Source organism: Panulirus ornatus, chromosome 9 (assembly GCF_036320965.1).
Source record: "Panulirus ornatus isolate Po-2019 chromosome 9, ASM3632096v1, whole genome shotgun sequence".
In the NCBI taxonomy this organism is placed as follows: domain Eukaryota; kingdom Metazoa; phylum Arthropoda; class Malacostraca; order Decapoda; family Palinuridae; genus Panulirus; species Panulirus ornatus.
This window is the reverse complement of record NC_092232.1, coordinates 5,040,382-5,059,890: the sequence shown is the minus strand read 5'-3', so window position 1 is coordinate 5,059,890 and position 19,509 is coordinate 5,040,382. Positions and strand designations below refer to the sequence as shown.

Here is a 19,509-nt window from a genome sequence, read left to right as displayed (position 1 = left end):
GTCTGGTTGTGTAAAGGGGGAGTGGCTTAAGTGTGTCACATGACAGGTAGAAAATGGATGTGAGCAAATAAGGCCTTTTCTTTATCTTTTCCAAGGGCTACCTAGCTGATGTGGGAAACTGTGAACAGGCTTGAAATAAAGAAAAAAAATTATTGTTATAATACCCTGGTTTCAGGATATTATGTATAACAGAGAGAGAATATTTGGAAATGAGATCATCCATTGTATTCTTGTACTTGTTCATGATATAACCTTCCTATGGGAGGAGAACAGTATGTCAGCAGCACTCCCTGTCTCCGAGAGAATATAAATTGTTCTGCTTTGACAAGAGAGGTCTAAAGTGCTTAGGTATGAGTCTGCATTGTAGTGCTGTCTTCTGTCTTATGAGTTGCCTTTAGATTGTGAACATAGTTTCAACACTTATTTACATATCAAAAGCTGATATATACATAACATGGTGGTTTGGTTAGCCTAGCTTGTCTGATTTGTATTCCATTCTGTGGCAGTTTGGGCCTGTCAACCAAAACTTTTTGTGTGTTGACATTGAGCAGTTATGGGTCACCCACTTTACTTCAGACCCAGCTCTTTTTAAGGGAAGTCTACCTGCTATTGACATAGATGAGACTGATGAGTATTTGCAAGAGTCTTCAACTGGATGTTTCATAAGAAGAGGAAGAAGGGTACAAAAAGAAATGCAATCTTCCATGACTCCTGTTGGAGAAGGTCTTGTTTGCAACAAGTATGGTGCTGCTGAGGTTCCACATTACTGTCTGAAAGTACATGCTACAGTTCTCAAAATTCATGTGGCAATGTGAGGGAGAAGCTTTAGTTGTTGACTTCTCAAAGCAAGAGAGGAGCCTATTGCATCATCTTAGATTCACATGGGAGACAGTTATCATAGTTATGAAGATCAAGGTATGGTGACAGTGGCCATGTAAGTAGAACACCCACTAAAAGATGGAGACTGTTAAAATCCAGTCATTTGAGGACATGTTGAAGACTAAGGTGATATATCAAAATCTTTCCCCACTTACTTCAATTGATCTATGCAAGGGAAATGCACTTGTCACTTGGGCTGGAGAATTGTGGTTTATGGTAGGGAGAAGAATCAAATTATTGCTTTCTAGGAGGCATAGTTACCTTACAAGCTGAAATGCTTTATTGGGAGGTCAGTTTTTTTGTTGGATTTGTCAGCATGTTGGGACAGGGTATAGCAGTGTAGCTGTGATACTGGGATTGGCTTTTGCTTTGGATGCCATGACTGTGCATTGTACAAGAAGATTGACCATGGGTAAAAGATTCCTTGCAAATGTGTCAGTTGTGGCGGAACTTAGAATTCTTGGTAACTAGCATGTCCCAGGAGGCCTGACTGAGCACTGCTTTCCCATTAATAGCCATCTTAGTTTTTTTTTTTTTTTTTTTTTTTTTTTTTTCAATTTTCCAAAAGAAGGAACAGAGAATTGGGCCAGGTGAGGGTATTCCCTCAAAGGCCCAGTCCTCTGTTCTTAACGCTACCTCGCTAATGCGGGAAATGGCGAATAGTTTGAAAGAAAAAGAAAAGTTCAAAATCATCACCAATGTCATCTAGCTTACAAAGCCAGTTATAGTTAATGACAGACTTTTCCTTATTTAGGGAAATGTTTTTGGCAAGACACAATAGAATGTCAGTGTTGTGCTGTAAAGTGAAGGAAACTTTAGCTATCTATCCATCTATATCTCTGACGCCTGTTCCAGTTGGAACTCCCTCAAAGGTGTGGCCACGGTGACCAGTCTTCATAACCAAAGAACTCCAGTGCCACTTCTTAGCCTGTAGTACCTCACCCTTGACAGGCCACTGGCAGAGGGCAACTCTAATGCAGTGTTTGCATAGGCTCCTACCTAATGTTCCTAGTGACTACTTCTGTCTAATTCTCCTTCCTACTTCATCTATCTAATGTTTCTACTTGATGCTCCTGCTCCTCAGGAAAATTTAGTTAATAAGAATAAGCTGTGTGAGTTAATTATTGTCAAAATACTCTATGCATCAGTAAAGTGCATGAAAAGGGAGAATGGATGCTATTCCCCAGTGCATGCACAGTATATTTCAAATGCAAAGTAGAAAATATGAAGGCCATACTGGATAAGTGAACTTAACAGTTGGAGAGACTTTTTTATGAAATTATTAGTGCTTTAAAGGTTAAGTATTCAGTTGTCTGTTTGTGATGATGTGGTACCACAGGACTTTAATGATAAAAGTAATGACTAATTATGATGTTACTCTAGGAGCCTCTAATAGGATCATGATAATACCTTGGATACTGTTGCCATGGTCTCAAAAGATAATCACGGAATATTAGCAGTATCAGGAAAAGAAGAACGAGAACATTATCTCAGAGAGCAAAAATGGGTATTTTTGAAGGAATAGTGGTTTCAACATTGTTATACGGTTGCTTGGCTTGGGCTATAGATAGGGGTTGTGCGGAGGAGGGTGGATGTGTTGGAAACGAAATGTTTGAGAACAATGTAAGGTGGAAGGTGGTTTGATTGAGATAGTAATGAAAGGGTAAGAGAGATTTGTGGTAATAAAAAGAGCATGGTTAAGAGAGCAGAAGAGGGTGTGTAGAAATGGATTGAAAACATGGAGAGAATGAGTGAGGAAAGATTGACAAAGAGGATATATGTGTCAGAGGTGGAAGGAAGATGAAGCGTGAGACCAAAATGGAGGTGGAAAGATGGAGTGAAAAAGATTATGAACATACAGGAGGGTGAAAGGCATGCAAGGAATAGAGTGAATTTGAATGTTGTGGCTTACTGGGGTCAAAGTGCTGTCAATGGATTGAACCAGGGCATGTAAAGTGTCTGGGGTAAACCATGGAAAGGTCTGTGGGGCCTGGATGTGGAAAGGGAGCTGTGGTTTCGGTGCATTACACGTGACAGCTAGAGACTGAGTGTGAACAAATGTGGCCTCTTTTGTCTGTTCCTGGCACTGCTTTGCTGGGGGTGCATTTCATGTGTGGCGGGGTGGCGACAGGAATGGATGAAGGCAGCAAGTATGGATATGTACATTTTGTTTTTTATTTTATTCATTATACTTTGTCGCTGTCTCCCGCGTTAGCAAGGTAGCGCAAGGAAGCAGACAAAAGAATGGCCCCTCCCTCCCACATACACATGTATATACATACACGTCCACACACACACATACATACCGATGCATTTCAACGTATACATATATATATACATACTCAGACATATACATATATACACATGTACATAATTCGTACTTGCTGCCTTTATTCATTCCCATCGCCAACCCTCCACACATGAAATGACAACCCCCTCCCCCCGCACGTGCCCAAGGTAGTGCCAGGAAATGACAACAAAGGCCACAATCGTTCACACTCAGTCTCTAGCTGTTATGTGTAATGCACCAAAACCACAGCTCCCTTTCCACATCTAGGCCCCACAAAACTTTCCATGGTTTACCCCAGACACTTCACATGCCCTGGTTCAATCCATTGACAGCACGTCCACCCCGGTATACCACATCGTTCCAATTCACTCTATTCCTTGCATGCCTTTCACCATCCTGCATGTTCAGGCGCCAATTGCTCAAAATCTTTTTCACTCCATCCTTCCACCTCTGACACATATATCTTCTTTGTCAATCTTTCCTCACTCATTCTCTCCATGTGACCAAACCATTTCAATACATCCTCTTCTGTTCTCTCAACCACACTCTTTTTATTACCACACATCTCTCTTACCCTTTCTTTACTTACTCAATCAAACCACCTCACACCACGTATTGTCCTCAAACACCTCATTTCCAACACATTGACCCTACTCCGCACAACCCTATCTATAGCCCACGCCTTGCAACAATATAACATTCTTGGAACCACTATTCCTTCAAACATACCCATTTTTGCTTTCCAAGATAATGTTCTCCTTCCAAACATTTTTCCACGCTCCCAGAACTTTTGCCCCCTCCCCCACCCTGACTCACTTCCACTTCCATGGTTCCATCCGCTGCCAAATCCACTTCCTCCAGTTTTTCTCCATTCAAGCTGACCTCCCAATTGACTTGTCTCTCAACCCTACTGTACCTAATAACCTTGCTCTTATTCACATTTACTCTCAGGTTTCTTCTTTCACACACTTACCAAACTCAGTCACCAGCTTCTGCAGTTTCTCACCTGAATCAGCCACCAGCACTGTATCATCAGTGCACAACAACTGACTCACTTCCTAAGCCCTCTCATCCATAACAGACTGCATACTTGCCCCTCTCTCCAAAACTCTTGCATTCACCTCCCAAACAACCCCATCCATAAACAAATTAAACAACCATGGAGACATCACGCACCCCTGCTGCAAACCAACATTCACTGAGAACCAATCACTTTCCTCTCTTCCAACTCTTACACATGCCTTACATCCTCAATAAAAACTTTTCATTGCTTTTAGCAGCTTGCCTCCCACACCATATACTCTTAATACCTTTCACAGAGCATCTCTATCAACTCTTATCATATGCCTTCTCCAGATCCATAAATGCTACATACAAATCCATTTGTTTTTCTACATGTATATTTACATGTGTATATATCTGTGTATGTATTTGTATGCATACATTGAAACGTATGTGGATGGGTTGGGCCATTCCTCGTCTGTTTCCGTGCGCTACCTTGCCAAAGCGGGAGACATCAGTTAAGTATAATAGAATAATAATATAGATAGAAAAAGAAGTCTTGTAGTTACTCATTATGCTAATACTTTTGCAGGTAACATTACATGATTTTGATTTTGAATTAAGGGGTATAACACATTTTGTGTAAAGATAAGGATGCTAATGTCTCAGAAAGGACATGATCAGATTTATGGGTGATGTTTGAGAAAGTACAGAAGAGGGTGATTGTGTAGGAAATTAACTGTAGAGGACGCTGTGTTAAATGAGGAAAGTTTGAGTGAGAAATGATTGGGTAAGAGATATAAGAAAAATTGTTGTGAGAGTAGAAGAGGATGTGCTGAAATGGCTTGGACATAGGAGAGGATGGCTGAAGTGAGGTTGACAAAGTGTATATGTGTATGAAGTTTAGGAGACAAGTAGAAAGTGAAAATGGGTTTTGAGTGTTCAGGGTCTGAATAACATGCTCCTAGGAGGGTTTAAGGCATGCATGATAAAGTGAATTGGAGGGTTTTGTATACAGGGGGTAATGTGTTGTCAGCGGACCGAACCAGGGTTATGAAGCGCTGTCTCTCTAGATAGATAGCTTGGGTAATGAAGCAATCAGTAAACCATAGAAAGGTCTGTGAGGCCTGGTTGTGTATAAGGGTCTGCAATTTTGGTGCATTATACATGGCACATTCACCTGCAGTTGACATTACCTCGGGTTTTGTCTTGCTTTGGAATGAGAAGATATGGTCAGTTTTGAGTTAGGTTTTAGGATGCATAGGTAAGGTTATTTATCTTTGGAATTAATGCAAACTTAAATATTTTCTATGGTGCCTATATGTGCATCACCAGTTGAATTTTTTTCATTCGCATAAACCTCATGACCCCCCTTTTAGGGAGCTCCTGTAACTTCAAGCTGTATTACATATAGTTGATGGGAAATGATGGACTCTTTCTGTTGATCTTTCTATCTATCTCTGATGCCTGATCCCTCCAGGATTTTTCTCATGGTGGTGGCCATGACGAATGAGTCTCCATAACTGTTGAACTCAAATGCCGCTTTTAGCACAGTGTTTCCAGGGACTTCTACAGAATGTTCTTACTGTCTACTTCTACCTAATGCTCCTCCCTAGTGTTCCTACCCACTACTTTTACCTAATGCTCCTGCCCTTTGTTCCTACCTACTACTACTACTACTACTATCTACTTTTCCTACTGTTTCACCAAAAGGCAGGGCTAGCACAAACCACAGGAAAATCTAGAGTTATGAAGAATGGGTTATGTGGATTACGAGTTTGTCAAGTATTGTGTGTGAAAAGGAGAGAGAGATTGTATGTTTGTATACAGAATGCCAGCTTTCCTTTGGAGTGAGAAACTCCTCAGTGAGATTGTAATACCTTTTGCCCATTAACAACAGTACTACCTTGCTGAAGGTGGCCTTCCACTTGCAGTGTAACCTCATGCACTGGAGTTCGGTAATACCAGACCTGGTAACACTAGTCCTACCGTAATGCAGGCGCCTCCTCTTGAGAATAAAGTTTTTGATTCATGAAATGCATAAGTAATTAGGTATTGAATTTTTTTTATTTATAATCCTTAATTGCTTCTGCTGTTGTAATTTACCACCTAAAAGAAAGACGAACATTGCTTCCATTGGCTTCTATCCAGTCTCCAGCTATCATGTAAAATTTACAGAAACAAGAGCCTCCTGTCCATAATCGAGCCACAGAGACCTTTCTAGGACTTACCTTGACTGCTTCATATACCCTAGTTTAGCCCTTTGACAGCATTACTCCCGGTACACCACATCCGTTGAATTCAGTCTATCGCATACACACCACTCACCTTCCTGAATGTTCAGGCCCCAGTACCCCAAAGCCTCTTTCAACCCTGTACCCCCTTCTATTTCTCACACAGATCTTGTTAGTCATTTTTCTCTTTTCTCTCTCCATATGTGCAGACCATTTCAGCACACCCTGGTCAGCTCTCTCAGTCAGATTGCACTTACCATCATGTCTTTGTCATGCTCTCATTCTTCGGACAATCCCACCTCACGTCAAGTATACATCATCATCATCAGGGTTGAATGATTTTGAGAATATTTACTAAAAGAGAGCAAATTAATGATGAAAGTCTTTATGTATAAGAAGTATATAAATGAATACTGCCTTGTTGTACGCTATCGAGTAAAACAGTTAGAAATGAAGATAGAATTTAGTAACATTTCACTAGTAGAATCAACAGAGAGAATCATTTCACAAGTAAAATCATCAGACTTTAGGCTACCATGAAAGATTAAAAGAACTGGAGCTATGCAGCTGAGAACATTAAAGGGAGAGATATAATGATATATGCCTTACAAGGAATAGAAGGCTTAAAGAGCAGTGTTTTTAAATCTGAGAGCTACTATTTAAAGAAGATTCAGAATCATTAAGTCTGGAGTAATTCCTGAAAATACACTTATAAGATTTCAAATAAAGATGCATCATTGTCTGGCAAGGAGGAAGTTGGAATAATGATTTGATGTGATACTTGGATAATTATGAAGTAAGCATGGAGTGACTACAGAAACATTCCAAAGATCAGACTCATGACTGAAAATACTACTAGATGAACCTGAAATAGAGAGCTATGTCAGAGGGGTAGTGACCAAAACAATAACATTACACAAGCAAAGTGAGTGATGGTAAGAGGAGAGGCAGTTGAGAGAAACATCATTTTTTTATATCATACAAATCAAATGATGAGCATTAGCATTATGGCAAAATCTTGTTTTATGTACTCTTAGTTAGTTAGGTTCTTCACATGTTTATCAATTATTGCACAATCTAGCACTGCCCCTCATCCACAGCAATTTGTGTATGTAATTTTTATAAACTATTCCCAGTCATGGTTTCTCTTTGAGCTTATAACTAATCAAGCTCTTTCCCATTTTCATGTATACCAAGCACCCCATACCCTCACTAGTTATGGAGACTTTTGCCGTGGCCACTCCTTTGAGGGAGTTTCAGGAGGGGACAGGCATCAGAGATGCAGTTACCCCACACCCTCCAGTTTTACTGTTATTGCTACATTTCTCACTCTGGTATTTAGATCCCTTAGCATCAAAATTTAATCCCTTGCATCAAAACTGCCAAAGCATCCACTCATGTTTTCCTTAAACACACTCCTCTCTTCACTTGTCATGGCTAGGTTCATTACCTTGCAGTCACTCACCTTTCTGCATGTTTCTGTTTTAACCCACATCAGTCTTGAACTTGCTTGATCTTCCTTCTTCAGAAGTGCTACCCGTTCCTGTGCTTTTGCTATCTCACCAACTTCAGACTTTACCCCTTAAACAGTCCAAAATCATTCTACCCACATCTCCTTTTAAGTTTTTCATTCATAGTCAGAATATTTAGGTTCCTTTCATCATGCAGCGGCTGTCTCACCCACATCATACTGGCTACATTCATTCACATCCAGACACCCTGGCCTGGGCATTCAAGAATAAATTATCGTTTGAGTTTTTCTGTTCTTTTTTTGTGAAACTTTATTATTGAAGAGAGGAGGGTTTCCATTCCCCCACTCTTACCTTTCATTTGCCTCTTACAACATTCAGGAGATATGTGGGTAGAACCTTACTCCTTTTTACCTTGGGTAATTTTTATACCTTATTTGAATTCTTTCAACAGTTCTATGTTATCTTGATATTTATCATCCACATATTAACTTATAACTTGAAGTGGTGTTGCCTTATCAGAACAACTCAGAAATGTGTAAAAGCCTTGCTAAGTGTTATATATTTTTTTATCAATAAAAATGACTAGAAAAAGTTCAAAATTAATATACTGTGTATATGTTTTCTCAAAAAAGAATAACATTAGAAAGCTTTTAAAAATCATTTCTTAGTGAATGAAGTGTCTCTTTGTACTACATAGCATACAACATTTGGTTATAATAGTGTATTCGAAAATGTTCATCTGTACTCATGTAATTGAGTTTTTTTACATATAAACATGTAAGAAAAGACTTACTGTGGTTAAGCTGTCCATGAAAGCATTCCAGTTTTAAAAACTCCTGTGATATACATCAGTGTTTTGTATATATAAGGCAGCATTTCTCGTAAAGGATTACTCACAATAAAAGCAGTCTACTGTCTGACATTTATTAGTCTGATGTAACTCAATGAATTTTGCCAAATTTAATACAAGCAGACTTCACTATATACCAAATCTTTCAGCACATTCTGTAATTGTCTGTGCTTTCCACATCCCCAAAGCAAGTTTTCTTTGATGATAAAACTGGCATTGAACTGGTTGTTATGGACTTTTCTGTTATTTTCGTATCCTCTCTCGGTGTAACTGCCAAATCTCTCTCTCTCTGATATTAGTCTTTTATCTTAAAAAACTTTGCCGATGACTTTGATGTAATTTCCATGATCCTTTCAACACAAGGTTTTCTACATGTATACCCCCTTATACCATGAATAGTTTAACTGATTTCATGACTTTTTTCCACCTCGTACATGTTTGGTATTTCCAGCATGAGAGAGGTGAAATTCCTTCCATTGTTCATTCTTTTGAAAGTAATACAAGAGGGGAAGATTTCCAGTCCTTGGACCTGCTCATCTCAGTTGTCGTCCACAATACACTGGAAATACATGAGCAGTATTCATTTCTCACTTTCCCCAGAGTTTATCTTTTTTTTATATACACATTTTCCATTTCCTGCATTATTATTAATATTGCAATTAGGTGTAGTAGTAATTCCTATGATGTTGTATGGATGCAAGGCTTGGCCTCCAGACAAGTCCTTAATTCCCTTTCTACTGGAAGTTGCACTGCCTTGGAGCTGCAAAAGCTGCTGGGAAGTGTTCTTGGGTAGTACTGGAACTTTCTTGGAAAGGGTTTCTTGGCTAGTATTAAGTAAGATAAAAGGGGGGTTGATCATGTAAAAAAAGATAGGTTAAGAGAGGTGGGGTAATAAGAAGAGTTTGTTTGGTGAGAGTGCTGAAGATGGTGTACTTATTTGGTTTGGACATTTGAAGAAGATGGCTGAGAAAAGGTTAATAAGAAGGATATATGTGACAGAAGTGGAGGGGAAAAGGAGAAGAGCAAGACCAAAATGGGGATGGAAGGATAGAGTGGAAAGGGTTTCAAGAGCTTGAACATGCAGGAGGGTGGAAGATGTGCTTGTGATTGGGTGAATTTGAGTCATATGGTATATAGGGGCATTCTGTCTTTGGACTTAACCAGGGTTTTTATGAAAATGCCAGGGAAAACCATATTGAGATCTGTGGGGGTCTGTGGTTTCATTGCATTATATATGACAGTGAGAGTGGATGTGAGTAAATGAATCCATCTCATAGTTTGACCCTGGTGCTGACTAGCTAATGTAGGAAATGGCAAACAAGTATGGAAAAAATTTTATTATTTTCTTTTCTTTCATACTTGATTGCCGTTTCCCACATTAGCGAGGTAGCGCTAGTAACATGAAGAAAGGTTATGTTTGCTTGCATCCATTTTCTAGTTGTCATGTCGTCGTTGTTGTTATTATTTTTATAATGGCCTTTTTTGTCTTTTCCTGGCATTACCTTGCTGAAGCAGGGGATAGCGATGCTGTTTCCTGTTGGGCGTGGTAGTGACAGGAATGGATGAAGGCAAGCAAGTATGAATATGTATGTGTATGTACGCATGTGGACATTTATGTATACATACATGTATAAGAGTGGATGGGCCATTCTTTGTGTTTCCTGGCACTAACTCGCTGATGCGGGAAACAGTGGTCATGTATAATAATACTTCCCATGTATTCCCCGTGTGTCGTAGAAGGCGACTAAAGGGGGCTGGGGACTGCAAACCCCCCCCTCCTTGTATTTAAATTTCACTGATGTGAGAAATGGAGATTACCTAAAATAAATCAATAAATATGTAAATATTATTTATTTATATTTATTATACTTTGTCGCTGTCTCCCGCGTTTGCGAGGTAGCGCAAGGAAACAGACGAAAGAAATGGCCCAACCCCCCTCCCACACACATGCATATACATACGTCCACACACGCAAATATACATACCTACACAGCTTTCCATGGTTTACCCCAGACGCTTCACATGCCTTGCTTCAATCCACTGACAGCACGTCAACCCCGGTATACCATATCATTCCATTTCACTCTGTTCCTTGCATGCCTCTCACCCTCCTGTATGTTCAGGCCCCAATTGCTCAAAATCTTTTTCACTCCATCATTCCTCCTCCAATTTTGTCCCCCACTTCTTGTTCCCTCCACCCACATCTTGACACATATATCCTCTTTGACAGTCTTTCCCCACTCATTCTATCCATATGTCCAAACACATTTATCTTACCCTTTCATTACTTACTTGATGAAACCACCTCGCACCACAGATTGTCCTCAGACATTTCATTTCCAACATATACACCCTCCTCCATTCAACCCTATCTATAGCCCATGCCTCGCAACCATATGATTTTATTGGAACTATTGTTCTTTTAAATATACCCATTTTTGTTCTCCAAGATAACATTCTATCCTTCCACACATCCTTCATACCTACCAGAACCTTCGACCTCTCTCCCCACCCTATGACACTTCCGCATCCATGGTTACACTTGCTGCTAAGTCCACTCCCAGATATCTAAAACACTTCACTTCCTCCAATTTTTTTTTCCATTCAAACTTGCATCCAAATTAACTTTTCCCCAACCCTACTGAACCTAATACTTTGCTCCTATTCTAATTTTCTTTCAATTTTCTCCTCTCACACACTTTTCCAAACTCAGTCACCAACTTCTGCTGTTTCTCACTGAATCAGCCACCAGTGCTGTATCATTGGCAAATAACTACTGACTCACTTCTCAGGCCCTCTCTTCCCCAACAGACTGCATATTCGCCCCTCTCTCCAAAATTTTGCATTTACCTCCCTAACCACCCCATCCATAAGTAAATTAAATAACCTTGGGACATCACACACCCCTGTTGCAGACCAGTCTTCACTGGGAGCCAGTCACTCTCCTCTCTTCCTAATTGTACACATGCCTTACTTCTTAGGTCAAAGCTTTTCACTGCCTCTGGCAGCATAAGAACTTCCACAAAGCATCTCTTTTATCAACCCTATCATATGCCTTCTCCAGATCCATAAATTCTACATACAAATCCATCTGTTTTTCTAAGTATTTCTTGCAAACATTTGATCCACACATCCTCTACCACTTCTGAAACCACACTGGTCTTCCCCAATCTGAACTCTGTACATGCCTTCACCCTCCTGAAACCACACTGGTCTTCCCCAATCTGATCTTCTGTACATGCCTTCACCCTCTCAATCAATACCCTCCCATACAGTTTCCCAGGAATACTCAACAAACTTAGGCCTCTATAGTTTGAACACACACCTTTATCCCCTTTATTATTATTATATGTTTTTTGTTTTTATTATTATTATTATTGTGTGATTTTATTATTATTATTATTGTGTGATGTCTCCATGGTTGTTTAATTTGTTTATGGATGGGGTTGTTAGGGAGGTGAATGCAAGAGTTTTGGAAAGAGGGGCAAGGATGAAGTCTGTTGGGGATGAGAGAGCTTGGGAAGTGAGTCAGTTGTTGTTCGCTGATGATACAGCGCTGGTGGCTGATTCATGTGAGAAACTGCAGAAGCTGGTGACTGAGTTTGGTAAAGTGTGTGAAAGAAGAAAGTTAAGAGTAAATGTGAATAAGAGCAAGGTTATTAGGTACAGTAGGGTTGAGGGTCAAGTCAATTGGGAGGTGAGTTTGAATGGAGAAAAACTGGAGGAAGTGAAGTGTTTTAGATATCTGGGAGTGGATCTGGCAGCGGATGGAAACATGGAAGCGGAAGTGGATCATAGGGTGGGGGAGGGGGCGAAAATTCTGGGAGCCTTGAAGAATGTGTGGAAGTCAAGAACATTATCTCGGAAAGCAAAAATGGGTATGTTTGAAGGAATAGTGGTTCCAACAATGTTGTATGGTTGCGAGGCGTGGACTATGGATAGAGTTGTGCGCAGGAGGATGGATGTGCTGGAAATGAGATGTTTGAGGACAATGTGTGGTGTGAGGTGGTTTGATCGAGTAAGTAACGTAAGGGGTAAGAGAGATGTGTGGAAATAAAAAGAGCATGGTTGAGAGAGCAGAAGAGGGTGTTTTGAAATGGTTTGGTCACATGGAGAGAATGAGTGAGGAAAGATTGACCAAGAGGATATATGTGTCGGAGGTGGAGGGAACGAGGAGAAGAGGGAGACCAAATTGGAGGTGGAAAGATGGAGTGAAAAAGATTTTGTGTGATCGGGGCCTGAACATGCAGGAGGGTGAAAGGAGGGCAAGGAATAGAGTGAATTGGAGCGATGTGGTATACCGGGGTTGACGTGCTGTCAGTGGATTGAATCAAGGCATGTGAAGCGTCTGGGGTAAACCATGGAAAGCTGTGTAGGTATGTATATTTGCGTGTGTGGACGTATGTATATACATGTGTATGGGGGTGGGTTGGGCCATTTCTTTCGTCTGTTTCCTTGCGCTACCTCGCAAACGCGGGAGACAGCGAAAAAAAAAAAATTATTATTATTTATTATTATTATTATTATTATTTAGTTTGGAGTTATGACATACTCTGTGTTGTGAATGGAAATGGTGAATAGCATGTGGAGTTGTGGCTGAAAAAGGTAGCATGTGGAATTGTGGTTGAAAAAGGACAGGAGAATACCTGACTGTAAGTGAGGGCATACATAAGAATACATGAAGTAAGAAAGGAGACAGGTAGGCATTATTAGATTACACCCTAATTGATAGGTATGCATAGGAGCATCTGGTTGTATGTCTGATCATTGCCTGGTGGAAGCATGGGCGAAGATTTTCTCAGGTTTCACAAGTGAAATTTTTATGGATGAGAAGGGGAGGTGAAAGTAAGTGAGACACCAGGGAGATTTGAGAGTAGAATGACAAAAAGTGATTTGAGGAATGGGAGGTATTTAGGGATGTGGTGTGATGCAGGCAGGTGGGAAAGGGTAGTGAGTGGTGGGATGACAAAGTGAAGTTCAGTTGAAAGAGAAAACAGATGTCCATGGGCATTACTCACTGGAAAGGCTTGCAAGAGAAAACAGCAAGAGGTCAAGAGGAAGATGCAAGGGGTAAAAAAACAGGGCAAATGAGAGTTGGGGGTGAGTATCAACAAATATAAGGGAGAATGAGAAAATGTTCTGAAAGGAGTTTAACAGTGTGAGAAAGCAAGAACAAAGGGGAACATACATGAAATGGGCAAATGCCAAACTGCTAACAGGAAGAGATGGCGTGATTACTGTGAAGGATTATTGAATTTGTTCGACAATAGAGTGGCAAATCTAGGATGTTTAGGTTGGGGAGATATGCCGATTGGTTTGATAGCACTAGGAGCAGATGAAGAAAAGGCCCTCACTCACATCCTTTGTTTAGCTGCCTTAAGCAATGTAGTGAAACTCCAGCCCATTATCCTCAACTAGGCCCCACAAACCTATCCATGGTTTCCCTCGACTGCTTCATATCCCCTGGTTCAGTCCATTGACAGCATGTCATCACTCAAATTCCTCTGTCCCAAGCTTATCTTTTGCTCTTCTGCACATTTAGGCCCTGAGCTTTCAAAATTTTTTTCACTCCATCTTATGTGTGTATGCAACATATTTTACGCCAGTTATTCCCAGTACATCCATGTTTCAAGTTGCCTCTGGCTTCAGCCACAAATGCAAACACTTCTCTAGGTATCTGCTTCTCGTATTACTCATTTGCTTCATTAAAAACAAGATTGGGAATTGTAACAGGCAAGAATAGGTATAGAGGGATGGAGTGAGTATTTTAAGTATCTGTTGAATGTCATAGATGACAGGATGGCAAATGTAGGGTACGGTAGGTCTTTAAGGCATATGAAGTTTGAGTTGTGGTGAATAGTTAATGAAAAGTGGTGGTAAATCTTGTGCAAGATGAAGTGTAGCAAAGCAGGTGGAGTAGATGGGATTGAAGTTGAAGGGGAGTAGGATAAGGGGTTATTGGTGAAGGTGGATCTTTGTCAAATGTGTGGGATGTCACCATGGCAGTTTAATCTGTTTAAGGATGGGTTGTTGAGGAATGTAAATGCAAGGGTTTCAATAGTATGCAGGTGGTGGTTTGGCCATTTGCAGATGGTTTATCTCTGATGGCAGAATCAAGTGAGAAACTGCAGAAGCTGGCATATAAGTTTGAGGGAGCATGTGAAAAGAGGAAGCTTGAGGGAGGGGGGAAGCCGAGTTATGAGGTTTAACAGGTGCGAGAGACAAGTAGTTGGTTTGAGTGTGACTTTGAATGGAGAGACCTTTGAGGAAGTGGAGTGTTTTAGAAACCAGGGAGTAGACATGGCAGAGGATGGAAATGTGGAAGCTCAAGTGAATCAAAGAGTAGGTGAGGGGTAAAGGTCATGTGTGCTCTGTGGACTGTTAGGAAAGATAAGTAACTTGTCTTTGAGGACAAAGCTGGGTATGCTAAACAGTATAGCTGTTCCATCAGTGCTTTATGGTAGGGTGTTGTGGATCCTAAATATGAAAGAAAAGAAAAAGTGGTTGTGTTGGAAACAAAATGTTTGAGTACAGTATGTGGCATGAGGAAGGTTAATCATGGAAGAAACAACATTTATTGAGAAAGGCATGGAATGGGGTGTACAGAAACTGTTTGGACATTTTGAGAGGACGAATGAATAAAAATGCATAAGAGGGTATATATTTGTCATAGTTAGAGAGAGCATGGGGAGGGGGAGACAGAGAAGGAGATGACATGATTGAGTTAAGAGGGATTGAACATGCATGAGGGTGAGGCATGCATGGGATAGAGTGAATTGTAGTGATGCTGTATACATGAGTTGACATTCATCAACAAGCTGAACTAGGGCATATGAGGTGGTCAGGGGAAACAATGGAAAGGTTTGTGGTGTTTGGTTATGAATGGGGGACTCTGGATTTGGTGCACTATGCAGGACAGCTAGATAGTGGGTGTGAGCAATTAAGGCTATTTATGAATGGGGACTCTGGATTTGGTGCACTATGCAGGACAGCTGATAGTGGGTGTGAGCAATTAAGGCTGTTCTCTGTTTTTAATGCTACCATGTGACAGAGCATTTTTTTTTTTTAAGTAATTGCTTCTGCCATATTTGGGTAGCATCAAGAACAAAAGAACAAAAAAAAAAAATCCATTATTTTGCGTCCACTCTTTTCCAGTTATGTACAGTATACTGAAATGGAAATGAAACCTCTTTTTAATAAATTTGTATAAAACCCATACTGCAGAAATAAAAGATAGGAGCTGTTTATATTGGTCCAAATGCTAGGACCCTCTTTAGCAAAATGGCATTAAAATTGATGCATTAGTAGTTTGGCAGCATCTGAGAAAGTTTATTAACATCAAGTCAAATCACTGACCTTTTGTAGGATTAGGGTAAAATGTGTACTCTTGGTGGCAACCATGGTTATAGGGTCCGGAGTCAGCTGCCTCTGGGAAAGGTTAGTGTTTCATGTGCAAGCATTGAATGTTGATTCAGCTATTTTCCTATGAAGCTGCAATTTAACTCATTTTCCTTTGAAGCTGCAATTTAATGTATAAAATTGTGGCATTACTTTAATCCACGTTATGGTATTCACTATGAAAATTTTTTCCCATATCTGAATGCACTCTTCTGCTAAATCACACAAGTGTCAAAGTTTGACCAGTGTAAGCTTTATTACATTGGCTGCAAGGATTAAGTATACTTCAGGATTACTCTCCTGGGTTTTTTGTCGGTGTAAATTGGCAAGATTTTTAGCTTTGTTGTCAGGATGGCTAAATATTTCACTATTTTCATCTGTGTGAAGATGTTATAACAAAGCATGTGGTCCTCTTGAGTGGCATTATAGACTATTTTTGATTGGTATTTTCTTGAGTATTTGGAGTTTTATTATTGTCAAAATTAGATTTGGCTAAATTTAATGCTTTACATAAGAAAAACTTTGGGTATCCATACTTTTTGAGTTGGTATTTTATTGTCTTACTGCTGTTCCAAGTGTTGTTGGCTACGTATTCTTAGGGCTCTTAAAAATAAACCTGAGGCAACACTCTTCTAAACACCTGGTATTCCAATGACACACATAGCGTTATCCCAAAAATTTTACACTTGTTTTCCGATGATGCTGCATGCATCAACCACTTTTAAAATTCACCAAAAATCCATTTTGCGTCATTTCGTGCGTCAGATGGTTTAAACAGCGCACCAGACCTTTCCCGCACAAACTCAGGTCAGAACGCATGGGTGAGAGGTGCGGGCTCTACAGATGCTCTACAGACACTTACAGGTGGTAAGTACTAAAATACTTTATTGTCTTCAGACTCTTTATGGACAGGTGGTGCAGATTGCAGTTATTGATTATATTATATGGTAATATATATATATATATATATATATATATATATATATATATATATATATATATATATATATATATATATATATATATATGCATTACACATGACAGCTGAAGACTGTGTGAATGAATATGGCCTTCTTTGTCTGTTTTCCTGGCGCTACCTCACTGACATAGGTGTTGGTGATGCTGTTTCCTGTGGGGTGGGGTAGCGCTTGGAATGGATGAAGGCAAGCAAGTATGAAATTGTACATTTGTATATATGTATGTGAGTATATGTATATGTTTATATGGTGAAATGTATTTGTGCGTTTATGTATACATGAGTGGATGGGTAGTTCTGTGCATTTCCTGGCGCTACCTCGCTGATGCGGGAAATAGCTATCAAGTATAGTGAATAATTACATGATATATTTTGTGTGTGTGAATAAACTGTATATAACCACATATAAAGAATGAATTAGATACTTATAGATATTATATGTGGCACTATACAAACTCATCATAATATATGTAATATTGTTTGTAACATTATAATTGGTAATTGTACTGATAGTACAAGGTGCAATGCTATTTTTCTTCAGTATGTTGGGGGAGTGATTTGCAAACTTAAGTATGTAAAATAAATAATATACAACCAGAAATATCATGGTGAATTAAGAATTGTATTTTGATGTATATTGCAGCAGTACAAACTCACTTCATAATAGTGACGTTGGTATTAGTTGTCATATTTAGTGTATGTAATGTTATATATCAGTCATTATGAAGAAGTACATGTAATAAAAAAGATAAATGACCAGAAACAGCATCATGGATTAAAATTATATGTAAACATGGATGGGCTAGTCACAGTTAGCCACCACACCCTGGATTCACCATGAGAATGACATCTAGGCATCTGCTAGATTCATCAGTGTCTTTTTATTATGCCATACAATAAATTCACATGAAAGGATGGAACTTAGAAGGCTTTAGGGTACTGAGGCCTCAGCATTCAGGAGGGTGATAGTTGCCTATGGGATTAAATGAACTGATCCAGATAGAAGGCATGGTAATGTCATTGGGCTGTACCATGTTAAATGAAGTGGTCAAGTTAAACTGGAATATTCTGTGGATGGTAGATACTGATTTCATTGCATTACATTGGACAGTTAAAAAGTGGATATGAGTAAATACTGTGGATGGTAGGGGGCTTCTTTCTGTTGTTTACTCAGAACAGCTACAAAGTGGATTTTTGTGAATTAGGCTGTTCTTTGCATGTTTCTGACTTCCTTGCAAAGGTGGAAGAAGCTCACCCCACAGAGACACATGCACATCACTGCAGATTATGACCTATGGCCCTTCCCAGTGGACATGGCCAGCTTCCTGAGCCCCATAGAAGGGACTCTTAGGGAAGGAAGGTAAGGGAAGAATATTTATATAATGGGAGTCCCTGAGTTACAAAATGTCTGACATACCTGTACGTACAAACGGGCTTAAGAAATCATTAATTTCCCAGTCTGACATACAGTCACTCACACTTATGAACCATGGTACTACTTTGTTCAGTGTCACACCTTCGCTGGACACTCTGAGTCTTGACCAAAACAAATGCTCCAGTGTTTGTCGCCATTTTGTGCAGGATCTTCCTCTTAGCTGACTGGCTTTTCTTTTTACTTTTGCCTCCTTTGATAACAATCATTATTTTTAAGAAGTGTAAGAGATGCATCTGATGCTGATGCACTTAGGTGGCATCAAAACCCAACCTTAGAGTTGAAGTTACCCATGATAAAAAGATCTGAGAAGAATGAAACTCCATTACAGATTGGACATTTTATACCTTAAATATTATACAGTCATGACAGTCCTCAAGGATAAGGTAAGAATTCTTGAGCATTTGAGGGGATTTGCATCCATGCAGTCCACCATAATTACCAAAAAGAGGAGCAGTGTCTAAGTTGAGATAAAGAAACTTCTGAATGTGTGACTTGAGGACCAGTAGTAGTGTCATACCCATTAGCCATAGGCTGGTTCAGAAGGCTAAAAGTTTGAACAGAGATGTGAAGACTCAGCTTGAAGGCAGTGTTAGACGAGGATGGTTCAGCTGATTTAGAGCTTGGTCCACTTAGCACAATATTGAAGTGAGTGGGATGGCTGCAAGTATTTCGATTTATTTTCCAACATACAAGCTTTCATTTGAAAATAGGGTACATTGACTGAGGATTGGCAGAATGCCAGTATAGTGCCATTGTATAAATTTAGACAGGGAGGGGGACAAAGGTGATTTTTTTAATTAAAGAGGGATAAGTTTGTTGAGTGTACCAGATGAATTGTATGGAAGAGTAGCGATTGAGAGGATAGTAACATGTACAGAGCATCAGACTGAGTAGGAACATTTTGGTTTCAGGGATGGTGGAGGATGTGTGGATCAAAATATTTGCTTTGAATAATATGTGTGAGAAGTACCAA

The 19,509-nt window shown here is 39.7% G+C and overlaps 2 protein-coding genes across 17 annotated transcripts in view; one reads left to right on the top strand and one right to left on the bottom strand.

Moving 5' to 3' along the window:
- pum (pumilio) overlaps positions 1-19,509 on the top strand; it is a 522,382-nt gene that overhangs the window by 477,783 nt on the left and 25,090 nt on the right. For 13 of the 16 annotated variants that reach the window (XM_071664574.1, XM_071664572.1, XM_071664575.1 and 10 more), the window contains 2 exons: positions 16,891-16,992; positions 18,342-18,445. The exons of 2 other annotated variants lie outside the window; for them this stretch is intronic. In XM_071664574.1, the coding sequence (XP_071520675.1) occupies positions 16,891-16,992; positions 18,342-18,430 (191 nt within the window). In that variant the 3' untranslated portion in view covers positions 18,431-18,445. Of the gene's footprint in view, positions 1-16,890; positions 16,993-18,341; positions 18,446-19,509 lie in introns of those variants that run through there. One more of the 16 variants, XM_071664569.1, reaches the window with a different exon arrangement.
- Positions 7,950-19,509, bottom strand: part of LOC139750181 (uncharacterized) — a 66,750-nt gene continuing 55,190 nt past the window's right edge. The window contains exon 4 of the mRNA XM_071664584.1: positions 7,950-9,286. Coding sequence (XP_071520685.1) covers positions 9,261-9,286 — 26 coding nt within the window. The 3' untranslated portion in view covers positions 7,950-9,260. The remainder of the gene's footprint in view (positions 9,287-19,509) is intronic.